General features: G+C 34.1%; 1 protein-coding gene across 12 annotated transcripts in view; it reads right to left on the bottom strand.

Annotated features, from left to right (window-relative positions):
* The window catches only part of ATM (ATM serine/threonine kinase), a 133,531-nt gene that overhangs the window by 56,001 nt on the left and 51,574 nt on the right, over positions 1–25,956 (bottom strand). For 9 of the 12 annotated variants that reach the window (XM_074216619.1, XM_074216623.1, XM_074216624.1 and 6 more), the window contains exons 26-34: positions 24,088–24,334; positions 22,534–22,649; positions 18,790–18,916; positions 17,527–17,726; positions 16,435–16,609; positions 15,955–16,119; positions 5,720–5,852; positions 3,373–3,468; positions 310–481 (exon numbers count right to left, since the gene is read on the bottom strand). In XM_074216619.1, coding sequence (XP_074072720.1) covers positions 310–481; positions 3,373–3,468; positions 5,720–5,852; positions 15,955–16,119; positions 16,435–16,609; positions 17,527–17,726; positions 18,790–18,916; positions 22,534–22,649; positions 24,088–24,334 — 1,431 coding nt within the window. Of the gene's footprint in view, positions 1–309; positions 482–3,372; positions 3,469–5,719; positions 5,853–15,954; positions 16,120–16,434; positions 16,610–17,526; positions 17,727–18,789; positions 18,917–22,533; positions 22,650–24,087; positions 24,335–25,956 lie in introns of those variants that run through there. The other 3 variants (XM_074216621.1, XM_074216627.1, XR_012474363.1) reach the window with 3 other exon arrangements.

The raw sequence follows: 25,956 nt of genomic DNA, 5'->3' as shown, positions 1-25,956 counted from the left end.
CAGACTTGTGAGAGTTGCCTGAGACACTGAGAAGTTAAATTACTTGCCTGGGGGCATACACCCTGGTCATTGGCAAAGGCACAACTTGAACTCAGGTCTTCTAGCATTCAAGAAAGCCAACTCTATATCCACTGTATCAGAGGTGTCAAAAACATGGTACGATATTCTCTCATTGGAAAATACTTAACAAAAATACAACAAAACATAGGTAACTATGGTTTCCTAGGTCAGCTCATGTTGATTTTTATATACAGTTTAAAAACTGATCTCATTCCCAAGGAGACAGATAAATTATTATTACACACTCACCAATCTTCCACCAGGGCATTATTCAGGTATGTGAGCATTATGAAGGTCCACTGAAGTTCTTTATCCTCAAATAAGTCAATGGCTTTGGAATAAGGTGTGTCTTTACTATGCTGAATGGCGATAGTAGAAAAATCTATAGGACCCACTTCTCCCAAGCAGTTTCCAATGGCCTCTATGAATAGAAACAGCATTTTTGATACAAGCTGAATTTTATGCAGAAATTCTGCAGGGTTAAAAAAAGTACAATAATTTCTTAATGTCAAGAAAAACCAACTTTTTCACAATTCAAATGTTATAAAAGATTTGGAGTGAACTAAGTAAACAAATTTATTTAGGCCTTGAATGATCTCAAATTTCTAACAGACACAAAGGTTCTTCTTAACACCAGCAACTTTTCAGTATCATGGAATGGAAGTCCTGGAACACCATTGTCTCCCTAGAGATTATTTAACCACTCAGTCAGTGAGCAACAGAGAAGTGACAGAAAAATTAATTATGGTCTTAAGTATCCATATACTAATATAGAGAATGTATATAAATAAATAAACTTGAAATTTTAATATGTTGATGATTTTTTTTTTAGTTTTTTTCAAGGCAAATGGGGTTAAGTGGCTTGCCCAAGGACACACAGCTAGGTAATTAAGTGTCTGAGACCGGATTTGACCTCAGGTACTCCTGACTCCAGGGCCGGTGCTTTATCCACTGCACCACCGAGCCGCCCCCAATATGTTGATAAATTTGCAGAGGTCACCAAGATTCAATGTGATGAGAAGAATTCTTAAGATATAGAAGTGAAAAAGGAACACTATTCAAAAGATATAATGGAAAGGGAACATAACTCTTAACATGACAGTCTATTTGTATATAAAAATTCAAAGACCAGGGAGTGGGTTATGCATCTGAGTGTGGATGAAAGGGGAGACAATGATATGTTTCACTCTGGAGAGCTAAAAGAACTTAGAAATGAGCCTAGTGTAGTGTCTAGCACGGAAGCAATGTGGAGATAGTAACTTTGTAGATAGCAGTTTCAGTAGAAAGATGAGGTCAGAAGCAGATTTTAAGGATATGTCCAAATCATACTAAATCAAAACACACAGAACAATTTTCTGGCACATGAGTTATAAGCAACAGAGGTATAAGGCTACACTGGAATTACATCAATCATTTGAGCAACTGCAGGGTTCTGGCAGTATCTATGTTTGCCCTAGGAGAAAGAACATTACAGGTGCTTTTGACTTTCTGAATTCAAGACCAGGTCTCTGCAATAGTTTCACCTCAGCTTCCACTGGTGACTTGGCTTCCATTTTGAAGAGAGATTACAGGTCAGCGAATTTTTGTTCCCTTTCCAATTGTGTCTCTGACTTCCTGGACTACCATATCATACCCAACCTCAAGAACCTTTATTCTCCCTAGCTGCTTTTCATTCCCTTTACATTACTAGAATGCAAGCCCTATGGGGGAAGGGATTTTTTTTTATTTTTTAGTTGCTTGTATTGTATTTCCTGTATTGCCAGGGTTTATAGTGTCTGTCTTAGAGTACGGCTGTCCTAAATGTTGCCTCTGGGCTGCATGCCAGTGTAATGGGATTTTATGCCCCCCCCCCCCGGGGGGCTTGCTAAATGTTTTAGTAAAGAAGCTGAGCTAGTAGAGCTCTTTTTAAAAGTATGTTTGGGGGACGGTTAGGTGGCGCAGTGGATAAAGCACCGGCCCTGGAGTCAGGAGTACCTGGGTTCAAATCCGGTCTCAGACACTTAATAATTACCTAGCTGTGTGGCCTTGGGCAAGCCACTTAACCCCATTTGCCTTGCAAAAACAAAAAACAACAACAAAAAAAAAGGTATGGTTGGACAGCCCTGGCTTAGAGTGTTAGTAACTGCTTACTGCCTTGTAACAAAGAAGGTGATATTTTCTAAATAGAGGGCTTAGAAAGAAATACCTTTTTAATAAATACTGTGCTATTCCCCAGAAGTTAAAAGGCAAAGTTGGGAGGGCAGAAACACTTTTCCATTGCTAACATGTGTCATATTTGTAGCAATAGTGTTACAATTTGAAACTGGATAACTCCTTCCCTCCCTGTTCTAAATCTATGAAAATCCATACAAAACAGAAAAGTTGCTATCTATATTAAGAAAAATTCTTCCTAAACACATCAAAGAAAAAAAATAATTTTTTTCTATTGGACACAGCATGAAATGCTGCTTTACTCCATGACATCTAGTCTCAAAACATTTTGGTAGCTACGCTTCTCGGAATTAAGTGCAACTTTGGCACAAGTCTGCTGGCTAACTCTTGAAGTAAGATGGCACTGTGATTTGTCCTACATCTTCTGCATATACTCACCTATAGTAACTGTTTAAATAAATACTTTACTGTTCTATCATCCACTTTTAAGTCTGAGTAGGAAAAAAAAAGATAAGTATGAAAGAAAACTAAACAGTTCTCATTTTCCTCACACCCAAATTAAAAAAATTGCACTATACTTTTCTAAGGTGGAAAAGATTTTCATGTAGGCGATCTGAACAACTGGTCATGAAAATTTATAGGAATTTATTTAGCTAAAGAATTAACCTTGTGGTAAATATATGATTGTGATGGAATATTATCATGCTTTAGGAAATGATGAGCAAGATGCTTTCAGAAAAAGAGAAACTGATGCAAAGCAAAGTGAATGGTCAAGGGACCACTGCATATAACTGCATTATTGAAGAATGACCAACTATTAAAGATTTAGATATTATGATGAGAACAATAATCGGAGACAATTCCAAAGGATTTATGATAAAAGTTAGCCGCCTCCAGAGAAATAACCAACAGAGTAGGAATGCAGATCAAAATAATACTTCTTTCCTTCACTTTTCTTGGATTTTTTTTTGGTCTGTTTTTTCCTGTACAACCTAGTTAATATGGAACTATGTTATGCGTGATTTCACATATTTAATTAATATCATATTTCTTGCCTTCACAATGAGCATAGAAGGGATCGGAAGAGAATTCAGAACTCAAAATTTCTAAAAAAATGAATATTAAAAATAAGTAAGCAATAAAAAATTGTAAATTGTTTACCTAATACTTCTTTTTCACCAGTATGGTTTATTGCCATTTTGGAAAGCTGTAGCAATCTCACAGTAAGCTTCACCATAATGCCATCGTGTGGGTTATCTAGGATTATGACGGTAAAAAATTATTACAAACATTCCATTTTTATTGAAAATACATAAATTTATTAAGCACCTGTGTGCAAGGTATTTGCTAAGGCCTGAGAATACAAAGAGAATTTCTATCTTCAAGGAGTTTACACTTTTACCAGGTTAGATAATCACACAAACCATTAAATTATCTGATTATAATTTCCTGGATCAGATCTATAGTTATAAGGATTGTCAAGGACCATCAAGTTCAATCATTTCCATTTTTAAGATTTATAAATAATGAACTTGAGGCCAAAGGAGGTTAAAATGACTTGCCCATGATCACACAGAAATAAGCAGATTTGAATTCAAACTATCCTGCTTTCATTCATCAGTCTGTATGTTAAGTAAATTTAAGCGCCTTAAGGGCAGAGCCTGGTTCTCAATGTTCTGCACAGTTATCATTTCCTTAATGTTTGTTAATTTGTATTTCAAATATATTCCCTTCAGTAAGTGTGCATTAAGAAACACCCTTGATCGAAGATGACCATGCAATCACATGAATGATGGCATAATTTGCACATTCCCTTGCTTATAGTGAAGAGAGTGTTTTACAGAGACACCCTTTTCATTGCCTCATCCAGAACCATCTTTACCCCGTAGCCTGATCTATTGGAATGAGGTCTTTCCCATGTTACTGAGGCACGACAGCATAACTGTAATGCTGGTCAGAGTATCAAAATAGCAATTTTATTGCAATAGATTTGCAATGGTAAATAGCTAAGCTGTCTTTCAACGGCCTAATCATTAGCATAATGATTTTTTGACAAAGCTAACCTCTCTCAAAAGAAACTACTTATTAGTATGATACAATATGTAAACAGCCTGAAAAAATAAAATTCAACCATATAAATGATAAAAATGCAAGTAGAAACATCTGGAACAGAAAAGTTAATGGGGCAAATTTTAGGATGAAAGTCAAGTGACCCAAAGGACTCCTAAATGGGGGGAGGGGGGGAATTCAAGAATCTTTAAAAGGGAGAGGGCTAAAAATTTGGTTTAATCATATACAGGAAAAACTGGCACTACAGAGATAATGTAACAGTTATGTGAAAATTAATTCAAGAAAATAGCAGTTCACAATGTGTATGGAGTAAAAGTTTTCCAATGGTACATTATAATTGTTTCAACTTAAGACCTAAATGCACTTATATCTGTATTAAATCTGATGGCTCCATTATTTAATTTAGCTTTTGCTTTAATCAAACTAGACCAGATTATTAACTGTTTCCCAAACAAACATGGTACTATTATCAACTCTGGGACTGAAAATGTCTTCCTCCAATTTCTAACATCTTTCAAGATCTAGGACAAATGCTATTTTTTCCATGAAACCTGCTCTGAGTTATCCAGAAGTAAGCATTCCTTATTCTGAACACAATTCTCATGTTTATGACTCCATATTTTGTATTAGAATTATTTGTACCTATATCTTTTCTACTTAGTTCAATACAAAGACAAAAACTTTACCTCAGTAAACTCAAAAATTTACATTTCTTTCAATACAGGCAAGGAACCAGTGCACAATAATAGAAAATTAAAGATGAGCTATACCTGAAACACCACAGCAGGATAATGATGGCAAGGAACAAAGATAACTGTAACACAACATACAATCAATGTAACAGACAGATTACCCCCTCACTGTATTCAGAGATTTAGTAAAAAAAAAAAAAACTACTGGCACACTGGAATCTTTAAAAGAGTTTTACTGTATCTGTCATGGTCACATATATGTAATGTTTCAGAAATCATCTTGAAAAGACATGCCATTCAGGGGAAACTACACACTTAATAATTGCCTAGAAGTGAAACTTTGGGCAAGACACTTAACACCATTGCCTCAAAAAAATAAAATATTATAAAAAGAAAAAAAACAGGAAAGATAAGCAATTCTACCTTAAGTCATGGAAAAAAACTTCCTTAAAGACAATAACAAAAATTGAAAACACTATTAAAATGCCAAGATTAGAAGAAACTAGATTATCTTATTAGCATATTATACACACACGTATCTAAAATGACACGTATGAGAAACCACAGGTTTGCTTCCAAATTTAAGAAAACCGATATAAAAATCTAACTACTAGAAAGAGATAAATTAGGTAAGATTAACATTATGAATGGATTTTTTTTTGCTTTCTTTAAAAGCATTTACTAATTAAATTCTTCTAAATAATAGGCTTCTATAGTATAAAGAACATGCCATAATAATTTGGTACCCTGTGACTCTTTCAAAAGGTCTTTCATCTGATCTTTATGTTGCTCCAGTTGCTTTCGAAGCTCCTTTAATCCTTCAAGTCTAGTCAAAGGCAGTGAATCACAGACACTTACTGAAAGGAAGTGGTTAATTTCCTAGAAGAAAAAGAAAAGAATTAAAAATTGCTTCCAATAATAATCAACAATCAAAGATTGATCTATGATAGACCTAGAAAAAGTGTGCCAGTACAAATAAGAATCTCATAGGGTGATATGATGGTTATCATTCAAACAAACATAAAGCTCAAATTTTACAAATGAAGAAAATGAGGTCTGATAAGGTTAGGTGATTTGCCCAAGCTCATACAATAAATGAGGGACTAGAATATAGGTTTCCAGTCCAATATGCTTTTCATTATACCATGCTGGCTCTAGAAAGGCTAATTCAAAGCCAACAAAATATTTTTTCTTATAACAGGCTATTTTTAGAATTTCAATGTTATCCTTTTTTGCAACTAAATGCCGTCTGATCTAAATTATCATCAATATAAGTTTTTCACAGCTGGAATCATTATTAAAAACACAGAAATATATCATATGTCAACCTATATATAACTCATTTCCCTTCTAGGAAGCTCTAATGTCCATTTTTCCTGAATCATAAAGATAAAAACAAATAGAAAAATAATTTTTATCATGGTTTTGGCACAAAATATAAATGAAAAGGAAGAAACCATGTAAGATGTTTTTACACATACACACATCATAATCTTACTAAAAATAAATTTGGCTCAAGAACCCTACAAAAAACTCCATAAAATTCAGTTCCTGATTTTAGATGTCTGAAATTGTGCTATTATTTATACACATCATGAAAGACATATACAGCAGTGAAAGCATTTAACTAAGAAAGGACAATTGCAGTATCTATAAATTCTGCATGAAGATGCTCCTTTCCTAGGAAATTACTGAATGGATGTTTTATCTAGCTTGGTGATCTCATCAGTTCCAAGGCCTCAATTTTCATCTCCATGCATATCATTGTCAGATCTATTTATCCAGCCATAATTTCTGTGCTGCTCTCCAGTGTCCCAATGCCATTCAGATATCTTGAACAAGATATCCAATACTCTTTAAACTCAACATTTCCAAAACTTAACTATCTCTTCCCAAAAATCTTCTCCTTATTCAAATATCAATATTTCTGCCAAGAGCAATGCCATCATCCTATCACCCAGGCTCAAAACCTAAGTATCACCCTTGACTCCTCCACTCTCTTCACATAACCAATAAATTGACAAGTCATATTGTTTCTACACAAGGAACATCTCATAAATGTACTCCCTTCTCTCCTCTGACACAGATGCCAAACAAATGTAGGCTCTCATCACCTCATATATTACCATAGGCTTTTGGTTGGGTCACCCCGCTGCAAGTCTCTCCCTTCTCTAGTCCATCTTCCATCAACCATCTAAGCCAGTATCCTAAAGCACAAACCCAACCATAATCTTCATGTCTTTCAGAGTCCAACATATCTGGGCTCATGGTGGAACCTTCATTAGTGATGCCCTTTCCCTACAGTCATGTAGGAGCATATGGCACAGGATCAGGCAGGAAGCTCTCTCTTCTTTGTTTGTTGCCAGAGGGACAGAGACTTTTACTGTGAGGCAGAGTGAAAGAACTCATTAGGAGAGGTTTCTTGACATTCATTAACACCTTCTCCAGGGACTTAGAAGAAAAGATTTACATGCAGTACCATCTGCAGAAGCACAAAGCACTGATATAAGAGTTGCTGAACCAGCATGGAGCCTACATTTACCCAGTTGTTCTGAACAGAGAGATTTTCAGGACCTGATGTTGCCTCTTCCCTCAACAAAGGTCATGCGCTTCCAGGTAAATCCTAGAAGGTCTCCAAAATTCCCTTCCCCTCACATATCACCAAATAACCCCAGCTTCAGGTTTGGATCTGATCACATCCTTCAGGTCTTGGTCTTGATCTTCAAGCTCTCTCTACCCATGTCTTCCCCATTCTGTGACTAGATCTCACTTTCTTTATTTTGCCCCAAGATCTGGGTGTTTTCCTTAACAACTAGAGAAACTGTTGATTTTCAGTTGCTGTAGGAAAATAATGACTAAGGAGGCAGAGGTTATCTGATTTCATGAGTAGATGGGAAAGTGGGATTGAGAAATGAATAACAAAGCAATAATATAACAAATTGAAAAATAAAATTTACACACACACACACACACACACACACTCCTAATTACTCCATAAACTCCAGTGACTCCCTATTACAAAATCCTTTCTTTGGTTCTAAAGTCTTTCTCAACTTAGTTTTTTCCAGTCTTCTTCCATTTTATTCCTCTCCATGTTCTTTGTTATCCAGACATTGGCCCTCTTGCTGTTCCTTGTACAGCTTGCTTGGCTTCCTTCAAGTCTGAGCTCATATCCTATTTTGTGCAGGAGTCCCCTTTAATTCCCCCTAATATTAGCTTCTGCCCTCTGAGGTGCTTACTATTTATAATTTACATATATATATATATATATGTATTTCATGTACATAGTTGTTTGCATATTGTTTTTTCCCATAGGAATGTAAACTCCTTGAGAGAAAGGACTGTTTTTTGCCTTTCTTTCTATCCCAAGAGCATAGAATGGCACCTAGTGTAGAGAAAGCACTTAATAAGTGCTTACTGACTGACTACAGAGCTCAGGTTTGTAATCCACAAAGCTGACAAGGATCAAATAGAATGGTCACAGGAGACAAAGAGTCTGTGCAGAAGATGGACTACCAAATTTTTTATTACTATGTCAATTTGTCCATACTGATTTTCAGATTACACAAAAATGAAGCCAACATAATTTAGTTGGTTTAAAATACCAATACAAGGGGGCGGCTAGGTGGCACAGTGGATAAAGCACCGGCCCCGGAGTCAGGAGTACCTGGGTTCAAATCTGGTCTCAGACACTTAATAATTACCTAGCTGTGTGGCCTTGGGTAAGCCACTTAACCCCATTTGCCTTGCAAAAAAAAAACCCATAAAAAAAAGAAATGAAAAAAAATACCAATACAAGAAAGCCCCAAGTCCATAAGGAAAAAAATACATCAACAATATTATACATTCATATTCCTTTAAAGGCAATACAACCCTAAATTCAACCCAAAGGCTCCAACTTCTGGAATAAGAATTCACTCTTTGACAAAAAACTGCTGAGAAAATTGGAAAATAGTATGACAAAAACTATGCATAAATCCACATCTCACACTATGTTAAAGTTAAGGTCAAAATGGGTACATAATTTAGACAAAAAAAGTGATACATAAGACAATTAGAAGAGCAAGATGTAGCTGTCAGATCTATAGAGAGAAGAGCAATTTAAGACCAAAGATGAGATAGAGAACATTATGAAATGCAAAATGGATAATTTTGATTACATTAAATTGATAAGGCAAAATGGATAATTTTGACTACATTAAATTGATAAGGCTTTATACAAACAAAACCAATACAACCAAGATTAGAAGGAAAGCAGAAAGATGAAAAACAATTTTTACAGCCAGTGCCTCTGAAAAGGTCTCATTTCTCAAATATACAGAGAACTGAGGTAAATTTGTAAGAATACAAGTCATTCTCCGATTGACAAACGGGCAAGAATATAAATAGGAATCTAGTTATATTAAAAAAATGCTGAGTTGCTATTAAAGAAATACAAATTAACATAACTCTGAGGTACCACCTCACATCTATCAGATTGACTAAGATGACAGAAAAGGGCAATGAGAAAAAATGAGACACTAATGCATTGTTGGTGGCAATAAAACTGTGTATCCCTTCGATTCTTTAATACCACTATTAGAATTGTATTCCAAAGAGATCAGAAAAAAAGGGAAAAAGACCGACAAGTACAAGAATATTCAAAATAGCTCTTTTTGTGTGGCAAACTAAAAAATGGGGATGCCCAACAATTAGGGAATGACTGAACGAGTTCTACTATATAAATGTAATAGAATATTGTTGCTCTATAAGAAATGATATATTGTACACACTAATAGCAACACTATATGATGATCAATTATGATAAACTTAGCTCTTCTCAGAAACACAGTGATCAAAGACAATTCTAGGGTCTGCTATGGAAAATGCCCTCACATCCATGGAAAGAACCTGAATGTAGATCAAAGCACAGTATTTTCATGTTGTAAAATGTTTATTTTTTTCAATCTTGTGGTTTTTCCTTCTTTATTCTGATTCTTCTCTCACAACAAGGCCTGCTATGGAAAATGCCCTCACAGGGGTGGCTAGACGGCATAGCAGATAAAGCACCGGCCCTGGAGTCAGGAGTACCTGGGTTCAAATCCAGTCTCAGACACTTAATAATTACCTAGATGTGTGGCCTTAGGCAAGCCACTCAACCCTGTTTGCCTTGCAAAAACCTAAAAAAACAAACAAACAAAAAAAACCCCTCACAACCAGAGAAAGAATCTGAATGCAGATCAAAGTACAGTATTTTCATGTTGTAAAATGTTTATTTTTTTAATCTTGTGGTTTTTCCTTCATTATTCTGATTCTTCTCTCACAGCATGATCAATATGGAAATATGTGTAAAATGACTGTACATATATAACCTATATCAAATTACTTGCTATCTTAAAGTGAAGGAAGAAAATTTTTTTAAAAATGAATGCTGAAAATTATCTTTACAAATAATTGAATAAATAAAATAGCTGCTGTGGCAGATAAGCCAAAGGAGAGAGAGAGAGAGAGAGAGAGAGAGAGAGAGAGAGAGAGAGAAAAGAAATACTTTTTTATACAAATTTGCTTAAACTGGACAAAGGTCTATGCTTTCAAAATGGGCTCGATTTTTTACAAGCATTGCCGCCTATGACTAAGATTTAAATTCAAATTAAAAAATCATATTAACTAGGAATCTTTCATATTTTTCCTTTTGATATCTACTAAGTTGGAATAGTGAATTTTCTCATGATGTTTCTGAATGTTTTGAGGCCTTTATAATACTTACCATAGGCAGGAATTCAGGCAGCAGAGCATTATTCAATCCATCTAATTTAAGTACAATTTCTATGCAATACATCACAGAATCTTAGAGAGAAAAAGGACCCCAGGGGTCATCTAGAATAGCCTATTCCTGAAAAAGAGTATCTTCTAAATTATAATCAACAAATAGTCAGCCAGTACAGAGAAGTCCAGGTAGATTTATATGAATTGATGTAAGGCCAAGAAACCAGTATCAGGAGAAATACTACCACAATATAAATGAAAGCAACAATAAAATAATCGAAATTGAATGCTATGGAATTATGACCAAGATTGTACCCCAAGGAAATGATATAAGAAGGTACCTCAATCCCCAACGTCTTTGTGGAAGTTTGAGACTATGAGTATAGAACATTGTTTACATCATCAAACTTTTTTCAACATGTTGGGGAGTTTTATATTCGTTATACAGGATGGCTCTCTAGGAGGGAGTGGGTAAAGACACATTTGAAAACAGAGGTGACAAAGAAAAAAAAACGAAGACAAAAGATCAATAAAAACTTATTTCTTTAAATTGGAATAACTTGAGATTCCACCTTACGTCAATTAGATTGTCAAAAAGAACGAAAACTGAAAATACTCATGTTAGAGGGCCTAGTTGGGGTTACTAATACATTGCTGACAGAAGGAGGTTGTATGAAATGGAAAGCAATCATGCAATACTAACCTCTGCTTAGCACGAAAGAAAGTCACCAAGTAATGAGAAGGTTGGATCCAGGGACCTAATCTGCATCTGGGAAAACTTACCATACACTAAGAATACATTATATGTAATGTATATGGCATCCAAATACATCATCTTATAAAAGCACAATAAGAGTCTTAAGAATCAGAGTAACCATATCAAAGGAAGAAGCAGAATGTAGAAAAGGCTAACATATTTGAGCTATTGAAATTTTTATTTTTTTAGGTTTTTGCAAGGCAATGGGGGCTAAGTGGCTTGCCCAAGGATACACAGCTAGGTAATTATTAAGTGTTTGAAGTCAGATTTGAACTCAGGTACTCCTGACTCCAGGGCTGGTGCTCTATCCACTGTGTCACCTAGCTGCCCCAATATTCTTATTTTAAAATCATACTCTAGCATCCTCAAATCTGACTTTTCAATGGTTATGGGATTTTTAGTTTTTGAAAATAGAAACCACAGCTTCTGTCTGAACATTTGAACATATACTAATTTTCATCCTCAATGTATCCCTCTAAGATGAATCTTAAAGTCAGGGTTTATTTTAATAACTCCAACCTTTAAACAAACAGCAACTATAAAATACCTGACAAGGAAACAAGACAATGTGGTTGACAAGAGAAGCAGTCTTTGGATAGTCAAAATCATAAATACATACTCAGAACTTTTATTGAGGTGGGCAAGACACCAACAAATCCTTGCTACTGGGCTACTTATCGGGCAACCAGGTTTACCTTTCCATGCAAACTATAGCTTGAAAGTTGGAACAAAGCTACTGGCATCCAGTGCAGTACCAACAGGGAAAGATTCAGTGAGTTAATTCTGAATCCTTCACCTGAGTAGCAAAGAAAGTTAAAATAATTATTCCTAAAAGAAAATGCAATATATATGTATAAATGTGTGTGTATACATATATATATACATGTACTCTGCTGCATCCTTGATGGAACTAGTCCTCTGTATGCATCTGCTCTGTGAGAACACAGACTTAAATAGACAGGACCTGAAATCATACAATCTTGGAACTTTAACTCTAAATTAAAAGAAAGTACCTTAAAAATTTATGCACTAAACATACACTTTAATACTATACCTGAAAAATCATTACAATAATACATACTCTAAACCTGGTGGTATCATTACTAAAACTAAACCTGAAGATAAAGGAAAAGTCCATATATGTAAAAATTTTTAAAATTACAGTAGCCCTTTTCATTGTAGTAAATAACTGGGAATAAAATGGCTGCTCAGCAATTGAAGACTGTCTGAATAAACTGTGGCATAACAGTATAATGAAATATCATTGCACTATAATAAATAACGAGCTTTAGGTAAACCTGAGAAGATTTATATAAATTGATGCTAAGTTTAAAAAAAGTCTAATTTATGTAATGACTACAGTATTGAAAAGGAAAACAGTTTTTAAAAGATTTAAGTTCTCTGATCAATGTAATGATCATAAAGAATGAAACATGTTTCTGTGTCTGAGAAGAGAGGTGAACTTATTCTGCTGGGTTCTACCATATTGGAAGTGCTTTTAGGTGAAGTCAAAGATACATTCTGAATCTAGTTTCTAAGGAATAGCATGACTAAATACAGGAAGATTTATAACCAAAAGGATGGCTACCTGGTAAAGAATTCACCAGACAAAGCAAACATGAAAAAAAAAAGAAAAAAAGGTTATACACTGATTATCTTGAGGAACAACTGCAGGCTAGAAAAGGCAGAACAGCACAGAGAGGTATAGGTAACCTCCACCCAAAGCAATTCCTGCATGAACATCTAGGAAATGCATCAGAGTGAAAACCAAGAAAAAAAACCACAAGGTCAGGACATTGCAATGCATTCCAGGACTCTCAAGGCAGTGCACCAAGAGGAGGCTCAGACCCATTTCGGGGGGGTCCCCTCAATCTCATGCAGCCATCAGGATATAAGGCCAATTGGCAGTTCTGTCTTACGTTGCCAAATTCTGTGTTACAATTCCAGAATAGAATGAGGAGGGGACCTGAGTCCAAGAGAACAAGCACAGGCCACTGAGTAAGGAAGAAGTCCAGTTGCAGTTTTATGGCTCTGTTCCCATGAACTAAGAAGGGTTTCAATTCCAGTTTATAACATACTCTGAAATCTGGAGTAGGATAACTACTCATCCCTTTCCCCTGAGAACTTAGAAGATAAAAGACCCCAATACCTATCATCTGGGATTGGGGGGAGAAGGGGGTGTCCTGAATCTCTTATTTAAACTTAATCCTGCTCTCCCTAAGGCAGTTGATTAGTGTGATCTAATTAGGTGTATACTAATTGTCTCCTACTATTCCTGAGCAAATTCATTAAAATCAGGACTTAAAAGGGATCCTTTGTTCCTGTGTTATGTTCTCTCACAAAATCAACTCTGAACTGGGGCACCAGAAACCCCCTGGGAAGGGGAGGGAGCTTTTAATCATTTTGGGGGTTGGAAAAGCTACATAACTAGAGCAGGAATCTCAGACCAAAGGGGAGTTTACACATCTCTCACTCTGAAGCTACAGAGCTTTCCAGCAGGTTACTGGAACTTCCATCCAGGAGAAAGTCTAAAGTATTGCAAAGACATAAACTCAAATCAAAAACTTGCCATGATCAAATTTTATTCTGGACCAGAACACTTTACAGGTCTTGAAAGTTTATAAGTCTCCAGGCTGAAATGTCTCAAAGAGCCTGGAATAATACAGCAGTCAATACTCCAAAAAAACAGTAGAAGGACCCAAAAGACAGATATTATCAACTAGGAGTGCACAGAATCTGCTGTAACACAAAGTTAGATGCCAGGAAACAAGGTTGAAAAAATGAGTAAGCAGAAAAGCATCTGTCCATAAAAGGCTATTATAGTGTTAAGAACTTTCAAGACAAAAACTTACAAAAAAAGACTGACTCCAAAACAACTTCAAGTGAAGCTTCATATAAAAATAGAGTTTGGATAAAATTTGAATTCCTTTACAAGTTTTTTTTAAAGTTTTAAAATGTTTTTATCAATAAAATAGGAGAGGCTAGAGGAAAGAATTGGGAAAAAAAACTTATGGAAGAAAAATATTAGAAAGGGAATTAATAGCTTGGCATAAAAAAAATGCAAAACCTAGACCAAGAAGAGATTACTTAAAAGTCAAAACGGACTAAAAAGGTGATTCCACGAAACAAGAAGGAATATTAACACAATGTCAAAGGAGTAAAAATAATGAAATAATTAATGTGGGAAACAATTCAAAGAGAGAAAATTGGATTACCTGAAATCACTGGATTACCTGAAAGTCATAATCAAAAAAGAGATTGAACAAATTACTAAAATCATAAAAGAAATCTGTCCAGAACTCTTTAGAACTAAAAGGCAAAATGAAATAGAAAAGAATCAATTGGTAATCACTTGAAAAAAATTCAAAAGTTAAAAATTTCAAGTAATATTAAAATCAATATTCATATTCTCCAAATAAAAGAAAAAATACTGCAAAAAGATAAAAAGAATTCAAGTACTAAGAAATCTCCATCAGGATCACAAAGATCACACAAATTAGAGCCACCATTATAAAGGAACAGAGAATACAATTTTCTGGAAGGCAAAAAATAAGAGTCTTACCAATTAAGAATAATTTACCCAATAAAAATGAGTATAATCATGCAGGGGGAAAATGGATTTTTAATGAAATTGAGACTTCTAAGCACTTCTGAAAAAGACTAGAGCTGAATAGAAACTCTGAAATACAATCACAGGAGTTAAAAAAAAACTACAAAAAAGAAAAATGAGCAAGTAATCACGAAGGGACACATCAAGGATAAACTGTTTACAGTCTGACATGGTTACTCATTTCATATATATATTCCATTAGAGCTCTATCATTACCTGTGTCATGGAAGAAGTCTTATTAAACAGAGGGCCTAGAAATGCTTCAATTATATTTTGATGATCTTAATAGAATGGAAAGTAAGGGAAGAATACACTGGGGGATTTATATAAATGCTTTATATTACTGAGAAATACAACTGCAGCATTTCATTAAGCTTGGTAATACTATCAAAAAGGAAAATAACATTAGTTCATGAGGAAGCTATCTCTTTATGATCACCTTTTTTTTAAACATGAACTTCTAAAAAGTCTGTGTAACCTCTTTAACAATATATTTTATAATTATGCCAGAAACTGGAGTCAATCCCATTAACTTATACACTTAAGATTCTATTCTCTTCCCCTTTCTGAACACTCAGACAACTACTCATCCCTTTCTTTGCCCTTCTTAAGTCCAAGGGCACCTCTCCTGTGTTTTTTAAAAGATCACTGAGAAATGCTTGGTAATCTTATAATCCAAATTTTTCAATATGCAAGAATGTAGATTCATCCAAGATGGAATACACGGTCATATGATTTTTTAAAAAAATTCTTTATTAGGCTATTCTGTGGCTCAATTTATGGACTCTGTTTCCTTAACCTTTCCAGTCATGCAGGTTACCAATTCTCCATCATACAGCAATTAAATAATTGATTAGTTATCTCTTTACCTCCAAGAGTGAGAAGGGTCCTTTACTGTATTTGATTTTCTGCTGAGTGTTATGTAAGTCCTTAAAGGCATCATAATCAGGAAATGGGTCTAGGAGTCTAATTGCGTGATAAAGGTTTTCATTGTCTTTATTATCTATCACCAGGTATTTCAACAAGTCCAAGACCTAAATACAAATAGAAATAAAAAAAATGAAAAATAGAAAAAAAACTTTTTTAGAATTCACACAACTATAATAAATTGCCAGTATCATCAAGGAAGTCAAATGCATTCAATAGTTGCTTTAAAAATATATAATATTATGTTTTAAATACCACAAATGCACTAGACCACTTAAAATGAGCAATTTCTTACATATGATTACATTTAAAACATTTTTTACAAAATCCAGTAACATAAGGTATACATATGAGACACAAAGTTCCTAGCAACAATATTTCACTTTTATGGAAATGCTTGTTAAGATGGTCCAGAAAACTACCTGCTCCTGAATCTCCATGTGGTCACCCACCAAAGGTATAATTGTTCCCACAATAACATGAAGGTGGCTTTCCAAAGCATCCTTACAGTAAGTCACTGCTGTTTGGCAAACCTGACTTAACAAGTCACAGCAGAGTGAGAAGCTGCGTAATGATACATCCATGAAGACAGAAGGCCTAATACAGGAAGAAAACACTTGATTTTTAGGGTTTTTTCCTATTCCAAAAGGCAACTACTTCTATTCATCTCCTTTTATTCTTACATAGCCTGATAGCAAAGTAATTTTTATAAAATCACATAATACATAATAAAACTGAAACGAAGAAGCAAAAGAGCAGACAAAAAAAATGCAAGGTCATGTCCAAGTCACTTAACATCTCAGCCCCTCAAACTTTCTGAAACTATAAATTAAGAGATACCACTTATCTGCATTAGTGAAAGGAAATAAAGTACCAAAGATTTTACAAATCGGACCCTCCCCTCACAAAATTTAAATGTTATTCTACATAGATTTTATTTTGTGAAAAGGTGGCAATAAAGTATAGAGACATGATTTAAAAGTAAAATAAAGAAAACCTTTATTTGCTGTATAATCTCAGACTCAATTTCTCTATCTGTAAAACTGAAATGATACCTGTATTATATACAGGCTTTGAAGTGAGAATCAACTAAGATAATGAATTTAAAGTGTGACAAAAAGGATTATTCTTAACACTATCTTGTGGGCTCCTATATCTTAAGGTAGTATCTTTAAAGATATATTTAAAATAAAGGAAATATAGTGAGGGGAAAAGAGTGTAAAGGTCATTATAACAATATTAGCTAACATTTTTATAATAATTCCTTTGTGCCAGGCACTATGTCAAGCACTTTATAGTCATTATCAAATTTGGATTCTATAATAATCCTGGGAGGAAGGTGTTATTATAATCCCCATTTTACAGAGGAGAAAAGTGAAGCAAATTGAAGTTAAGTAACTCATTCAGGGTCACCACAGGCAGATGTGATGTCAGAGCTTCCTGACTTCAGGCTCAATACACTATGCACTATAGTCACTTAACTGTCCCTTAGATTATATTAATCAAATATTTACCTATTATTGATATAGTGGATCAAGGTATAAATAACATCTCGAAGAACAAAAGCCCAGGCTCCACCTAATCCACTTTTTATTTCTCTCAGTAATAAACTAACAAAGAGATGATATATTTTGAGAATTCTATTTTTTTTATATATATTATTTGTTTCAGCTGCTTGTTCACATATGGCTAAAAGGATTTTCTGGAAGGAATCCTAAAAAAAAAAAAAAAGTTGATGAAAACTTTCTAAACCACATGAAATACCATACTTCTAAAACAAAATATTTTTACTCAAAAGTACAAATACAACCTAAAATACATGTTAAGTCAAATGTAAAATATTATTTCAAAATTAATTACTCCTTTAATCAATCAAAGAAAGACAGTTTTTAAAAGGAATTTATTTTTTTCAAATAAGCTAAAATTTGGAAGAATGTTCTTATACCAATGTAAATTTCATTCTCATAAAGAAATGGCCAAAATAACCTGTGTGCCATTCATCCTTTGCATAGGAGAATCTATTCTAGGGGAAGAAAATAACCATAAAAGCAACATAACAAGAAAAGCCACCTCACTAAGTAAATCTGTATTACAATCCCTTTAAAGAGAATAATTCAGGAAAACCTCAGGTGAGACTTTTATTAGCACTTCCTTGTGAGTACTATCTTGACTCATTCCCAATTTCAATACCCAAAGCCTGGAGTTACTTCTCTCTAACTACAATAACTAAATGGAATGTAACCTATAAATTTATACCCCCAAGTATTACTAGTGTATGAAATTACAAAGCTATATAAGCAAAATTTTGAGATTTTTTTCTTTCTACAAAAGATATTTATTTCCTCTAATGGAATGACTTAATTATCTGTCTTCATGTTCTTAAAATATCATTCTGGTTTCCATAGGACTTTCTCTTTCATGCCATAAAAATCTCTTTCCTCTGGAAACTCCCTCCCTGTATTATTTCTCAAATCAGTATTACCTTTCCCCTCTACAGCTTGACCTTCACAGAAGCAATTAAAGATTTCTTTATCCCTCTCCAGACTGCACTACAGACTCATCCCCACACACAGCACCTTTTGACTTTTTTGTGCATCTCCCCCCGTTAAAATATGAACTCCCTGAGGGCCAGGCCTATCTTGTTGTTTCTATGTGGTTACTTAATATGCTTGTTTACCAATACATAGCTGGAGATAAAAAGACATACAAAGTTAATATTTCTTGCTGAAAGAGAAATAGATTTCTTTTTGGAAACTTTATTCATAATTTATACTTACTGGGTTCTTAGAAAGAATGTCTAAAATACTTTTACACTTGCTTTTATGGCAATTGCTGATATAAGCCATTGTTGCTTTGATCACATGTGATGGAAAGTATGGAGGATTAGGGGCAGGATCAAGATCCCTAGAAGTTAAAAGAAATAATGATGTGATAATCATCAGAGTTAAGAGTGCTTAGAAAATATGTCATCTATGTTAAATACATGAACTGCCCAAAGAAAAACAAGAGCATGTATTGGAAAAAACAAAAATATTAAAATCAAAAGTCAAAGTTTCATTAGAATAAAATCATAGTTTATATAGAATGAAGCCTGTGTATTTATTTCTAATAACAAGTATATAACAATTACCATTCAACCATTCTATTAAAAGTGATTTTCTTAGGATAACGTAAGTAATCAATGTGATATCTAAAATTCATTTTGACTACAATTAATTCAAATATAGGTATAAAAATTTTGCTAATATTAATTTCCAAAACATTGGCAATAGTTATGCATTTTAAGACACATAGCATGCCATTCCAAAGTCAAATCAATCAATCAACTACAAAGAATAGAATGTATGAGTATGTGGGAGTGGAAGGGAGTGAACATATGCACAAAGATCAGTGCCACTATGTTATCTAGCTATCAAGTTAGGACTTGTGAAATATTTAGAAATAAAGCAGAAGAGTACAAATTACAGAGGATCTTGATAAAACAATCAATCAACAAGCATTTATTAAGTGTTTACTATATTTCAGAAAGAGAAGTATGGATTGAGTTTAGTTTGCAATAGTGCCTCATTTTTTTAAACTGTAATTCCAAATTGCTCTTCACAATGAATAGTTGAAGACAAAGTTCTACCAATAGTAAAATAGGGGAATGGTTTCCTCAAGTCCTTCAACACTGACAGGTCCCATCTTCTATCATCTCTTTCAATTTTCTAGGGGCAAGTTAAGTCTAAGAGATATTTTCATTTGCATTTCTCTTAAAGTTAATATTTTTAGTAATCTTTCATAGATTCAATGTTTAATTATGCATAAAGTAATTAAAATGTCCATATTCTCTCTCTCTTCTAGAGATCCCATTGTAAGGCACATACCCCCTTAGAAACCAAAATATTCAAAGCAGCAATTTGGAGAAGCAGAAAATGTAAACAAAGTAGCAATTTGAAGTGGCAAAAAATGTAAATATTGTTTGGGGGAATGGCTAAACAAAATGTTCTAAGAGAATGTTATGTAGAATGATAAACATTTAAGAGAAGAATTCAGAGAAATATAGGGGAAATTTATGAATAAGTAAATATTCAACCTTTTGTTTTTGTGATTTCAATAAATAAAATGTCAAACTATCTGTATGTTCTTCACATAAGACAATTCGAACAACTGTCCCCATGTGTTTAATCTGATGATTCTCCTGTGTATTTCTAGTAACAATTCAATAACAAATACCCATTCAATCATTCTATTAAAAGTGTTTTTCTTAGGAATCAATGTGAGATCTAAAATGTATTCAATGCCTGAAATGTCCTCCCTTCTCACTTTTAACTCTTAAAATCCCAGCTTTAATTCAAAGGTTAGATTAAGTGCAAAATTCTTGATGAGAGTTATGTGGATGATGACAACTGCTATTGCCTTTCCCCTGAAATTACCTATTATTCCCTTTGTACACGCCTATATAATTACATATGCACATTTTTTTCTCCCCCAACAAAAGGTAAACTCAAAATGCCCGCATAGGGGTAACACATAACAAAGTCTTACTGATTGAACTGATAAGAACAAAGCAAACAGGATCAAGAAAACAATACATAAAACCACATTATAAAAAGAACAATAAAATAATAAAAATACAAATCTGAACACAGTAATTATAATGACACTGAAAGTGACCACAAAGAAGAGATAAGGAAAAAGTAGACTCTTCCTTTCTTTATTAGGAAATGGGGTAAGGGGTAGCTAGGTGGCGCAGTGGATAAAGCAGCAGCCTTGGAGTCAGGAGTATCTGGGTTCAAATCCGGTCTCAGACACTTAATGATTACCTAGCCGTGTGGCCTTGGGCAAGCCACTTAACCCATTTGCCTCACGCTAAAAAAAAAAAAAAGAAAAAAAAAAGAAAATGGGGTAATATGGGTGTGAAATTTTTCATACACTGTCAAGACTTATTTACTATGTAGGCTTGTTTTTCTGAACTACTTTTTTAATTCTTTGTGACAAAAGATGACTCACTATGATAGGAGAGAGATTCATTTAGATATGAAGGCTATATAGAATCAAGATATTAATATTAAAAAATTTAAAATTGAGATACTAGAGTCCTTTGAGCAAACAAATCAAATAATGAGACTGATTCTGGATACAATATGCAGAATGAATTTTAATTTTGACATGGGATTCAATCTTTCCTTCCAGAGAAATCTGAAAGTCAGTCTTTTAACTGTCAGTCTCAGAAATGTCTGAAGCACTGATAAATTAAATAAATTGTCAAGAGCACAACTGCAGTGTCAATAACAGAATGTGAAGTCAGTCTTCTTGAGTGGTGCTCAAACTACTATGTAACACTGTAGACTTATTTCCTTGCATTAATGGCAGGACTCTTACTCTTATGATGTCTGTACCACATATCCATCTGGCTCTGGGAAAGCCTTTTCTCAGAAAAAAAGTGTTTTAAAGAATTAAAAAAACAAAACAAAACAAAACAGAGGCAGCTAGGTGGTGCAGCAGATAGAGCACCAGTCCTGGAGTCAGGAATGCCTGAGTTCAAATCCGGCCTCAGACACTTAATAATTAGCTAGCTGTGTGGCCTTGGGCAAGCCACTGAACCCCATTGCCCTACAAAACTACAAAAAAAAAAAAAAAAAAAAAGAATAAAAAATACAAGAATACAAAAGAAATAAAATAGATGAACCATAGTTAACAAAATATATTTTTCAAAAGTTCATAGGTCAAAAGTTAAGTTTGAAGACTCCTATTGCATAATGCTATGTGTTATGTGTGGTAGAGCTGGACTAAGATGGGAGTGGGAGGAATGAACAGAGATTAAATTGAAGAGATATATCCAAAAAAGATAGACAAGATCTGCTAATAGATTAGAAACTGAAAGGATAATATCAGTCACAGAAAAGAGAATTTTCATATTTCATGTAAGCCAAGGTAAGCTGAGTTTCAGAAAAAATTTGGTTCTTATTAGTGTTAAACATTGCAGAGATCTTGTTAGAGATGGAATCTCCCAGAGTAATAAGATGACTTAAAAATCAAGAAGATAAAAGGTATAGATCATAAGTTCAAGTATTTGGAAATACAAAGAAGGTCGGAGGCAAAATAGATAATACTTAAAAAGGGTAGAGAGGTCAAAGAAAGTTCTCCCCCCTTGAAACTGGGAAGGAATTTTGATAAGAACTTAAAATCAGATCATGTTTTGAACTATAGATAGCATTTTTTTTTTTATTGCAGGGCAATGGGGTTAAGTGACTTGCCCAAAGTCATACAGTTAGGTAATTATTAAGTGTCTGAGGTCAGATTTGAAATCAGGTCCTCCTGACACCAGGCCTGGTGCTCTATCAACTGTGCCACTTAGCTGCCCCTATAGATAGCAATTTTAAAGTGAATAAGCACAGATTTGACACAACATTTAATCTTGGAAAACAAAGATACATCACGCTCCCTCTTCCTCTCAGACGCCAGGCAATTTGAAGTTAAGTTTATTTAAGTTTTAAAAGTTCATACCCTGAAAATAAAAAATAAAAAAAAGTTCATACCCTGAAAAGTTAGAGAGGTCAGTGCTTTCACCAACTTCAATATCTGCTGGTTCATGTAACGTCATCAATAGTTCCACTATGATTTCTGGCAAGTTACTGTTAAGTAAGTGATCAATCTGTAAAAACAAAAATCAGATACCTGAAACTCACAGACTTACAGATACTCGGCTTACCCTTTGGGAGAAAAATCAATCTAAGAAAAGGAAATATCTTTCCACTCCTCTCCTGCTTAGAATTTTCCATGTTCTTTACCTAAAAACTGTAGGGTTGGAAGTAGTGATGGAGGCCTGTTGCCCTGAAATGTAAAATGAAACTTCTATATTTGGTCTACTGCAAAAACCAATTACAAGTATGTGATTTAATCCTTTCCTTATAAGACCTAAGTGAAAATGATGCTTGCATAGGTGAGATTACTTAGCTCTAATCTCACTATTCCTAATAGTAGCTAGCATAATTAAAAAAAAAAACCTCAAAAAAGGTTATGCTTGTGTCAGAGAAAGCAAGCTAAGGGAGACTACATTCTGGTTCAGTTGTGAAGTAGGGAAGAAGAGGAGACTGATCAGAAGCAATTAAAATGGCAATGGAAAGGTGAAAGCAGGCAAACAGGATGACATTCTCAACCCGTGAAGTGCTCTTGGGGAGCTACACCAACAGGAATTCCTCTATTGGCAAGGAACTCCTCATCTTTGCAACCCTTAAACCCAAGAGTTACTTATGGGCTATGAGAGTGCCTGCTTGTGTTGTCTAAAAGCTTTGAAAAGGGGCAGCTAGGTAGGGTAGTGGATAAAGCACCTGCCCTGGTGTCAGGAGTACCTGGGTTCAAATCCAGTCTCAGACACTTAATATTTACCTAGCTGTGTGGCCTTGGGCAAGCCACTTAACCCCATTTGCCTTGCAAAAAAAAAAAATCTAAAAAAAAATCCTCATAAAAGCTTTGAAAAGTTCCTTACCCACTGAAAAGGAAGACAAGAAGATATCTTCCTGATATTCCATGATAGCCCATTTTCCTATGAAAATATAGCTATGTATTTCAAGTTTTTGTTTTTGCTTTCATTTGGGGTGGGGAGACAGTATAGCTTAGAACATATTTTGAAAACAGAGTGCTGACCTCTAGACATAACTACTATACATTATTATATGGAAAAATGTGTTCCAAATTCCATACAATTAGCTTGCAAAAAAATCCTGGATTCATAACTTTAGGTTTGCTATTATGATTAATAATCTAAAGTCTACAAATAAAGGTTATCAAATCTTTTACTTTGACTTGTTTTAAAATGTCACTCAGAAAATTTTGTCTAACTTCAACAGTTTTTTCCAAACATACTTCTAAGTAAAACTTCAACCCTGAAGCATATATTTCAAGGCCAAAAAAAATCAATTCTTTTAAAATACATTATTAAAGTGTTTTATAAAAGTATTAATGTTAAATGAATTACTAAAACCTTGAAATTTGAAATTCAGTGACACTATAATTAATAAATGATTAAAAATGTATACTGTAAATATATAATTATATATGTAAATATATGATTAAGAAACAACTGATCATACCTGTTTCCCTAAGATATTTTCATCCTTAAGCATATCATATACTTTGGTAGCAGTATCTCTTCGCTTTGATATATCACTGTCCCCTGAGCTCTCAAAGGCAAAATATGGAAGTATATTTACAAGGATCTTTGGAAAGCAATCTATAAGAAGGCTTTTCCAGTCCTTCTGAATCTGGTCAGCAATGGACTTCACATCTTCAAATTGACCTCTCATCACCAAAAGTGGAATCAAAACCTTATAGCAAGATCTGTGGATGAGAGCATTTTAAATTAAAAAGAGTAATTTTTAAAAATCCCATTTTATAATGCTGTTCCCTCTAGCTCCCATCCCCCATCTGAACTTATAACACACAAATAAGTAAAACTCCTGAAAGAGAAGATCCTTGTAACAATAGAGATCTGCACATTCTAAGAGAGTTGTCTAACAGACACCAAGGAGTTAAAATAAGTTGCCCATGGCCATACATTTCTTTTGTGCCAGAGACAATATGAACCCAGGAATCAGGAATCTTCCTGATTTTAAGAGCAGTCCTATAACCACAGTGCCATAATTCCTCAAAAGTTATGTGAAAAAATTAGCAAAATTATACTTTTATCTAATTTTAAGTTTTTAAAGTATTTTTCTCTAGTTTATTAAGCAATTGTATTCTTTATATCTATTTATAAAGGAGAAAATACAAAAATAAAATGTAAAATAATACAAAATATAACATCTGGCTTTGATTCTCTTTTCAAATGCATGGAAATTTATTTTAATTTAGATTTACTTAACTATCTCATCAAATTCTAGTTATTTCAAATAACTGTCAAATGTTTAACAATTTGTAGCTATCAGTTCATGGATTGTTTATTACTCTATGAGACCAACCCACCTCCCCATCCAATCACTCTAATGCCATCCACAAATAAGATCATCTGGAAATTATCAACACTTCTAGGGAATTCCTTTTTCATTTGTACTTTGTCAGTCAGACATTCTCTATGACAGTGGAAAAAATCACTGAGAAGTTTAAATAAATCTTCCTGTTTTATGCTTTGTTTGACAATGATCATCAGAAAAATGACTAAAAAAGTTTATATATAACGATTGAAATGGTAATAGCTTCTTGAAAAGTCTAAAGGCTTTTTAAAGCAAAATTACATGTTGTTCTAATTTATCTAATACATTTTTATTTAAAGTCACATATCTCTGCATTTTTTTATGCTGTATAACATATGAAAAGAGCTATTGAAGACTATCATTTTTAAACCCTATCTTTTCCCATCACATATTTTCATCAAGGACATCCTTGATATAGGTTTATAGGATTGCCAGAGATGGAAAAAGTTAGCACATAGACTGGTAGGTGGTTATTTTGTGTCCTCTTAATGACCTTCTTTCAGTAATAATACTGATTTTTTTACCCCCTATCACTGAATTTTAGTTATCTTGAGAATCAATTTTTCTATGGTTTTAATATTTCTCCCTCACATACCTGGTCTGATTTGGTTACTATTTCTGATTTTGTTGACTTAGTGGCCATCCTCATTTGGCATTTGGGGAAGAGATATTAAAAGTCTAAATGTGGTGACTCTACTAGCAATGAAGAAAAATTTGTTACTAGGAAAACAGATCTTTTCCACTTTTTTACATCATCTTCCTTCCAATTTCATTTCTAAAAGACTTTTTTTTTCTTTTTTAGTTTTTGCAAGGCAATGGGGTTAAGTGGCTTGCCCAAGGCCACACGGTTAGGTATTATTAAGTGTCTGAGGCCAGATTTGAACTCGGGTCCTCCTGACTCCAAGGCCAGTTCTCTATCCACTGCGCCACCTAGCCGCCCCTCTAAATGACTTTCAATCAATCTGCATGCATTTATTATTGTCTACTATT

Source organism: Macrotis lagotis, chromosome 1 (genome assembly GCF_037893015.1).
Source record: "Macrotis lagotis isolate mMagLag1 chromosome 1, bilby.v1.9.chrom.fasta, whole genome shotgun sequence".
Lineage (NCBI taxonomy): Eukaryota > Metazoa > Chordata > Mammalia > Peramelemorphia > Peramelidae > Macrotis > Macrotis lagotis.
This window is presented reverse-complemented; position numbering and strand designations above follow the sequence as displayed.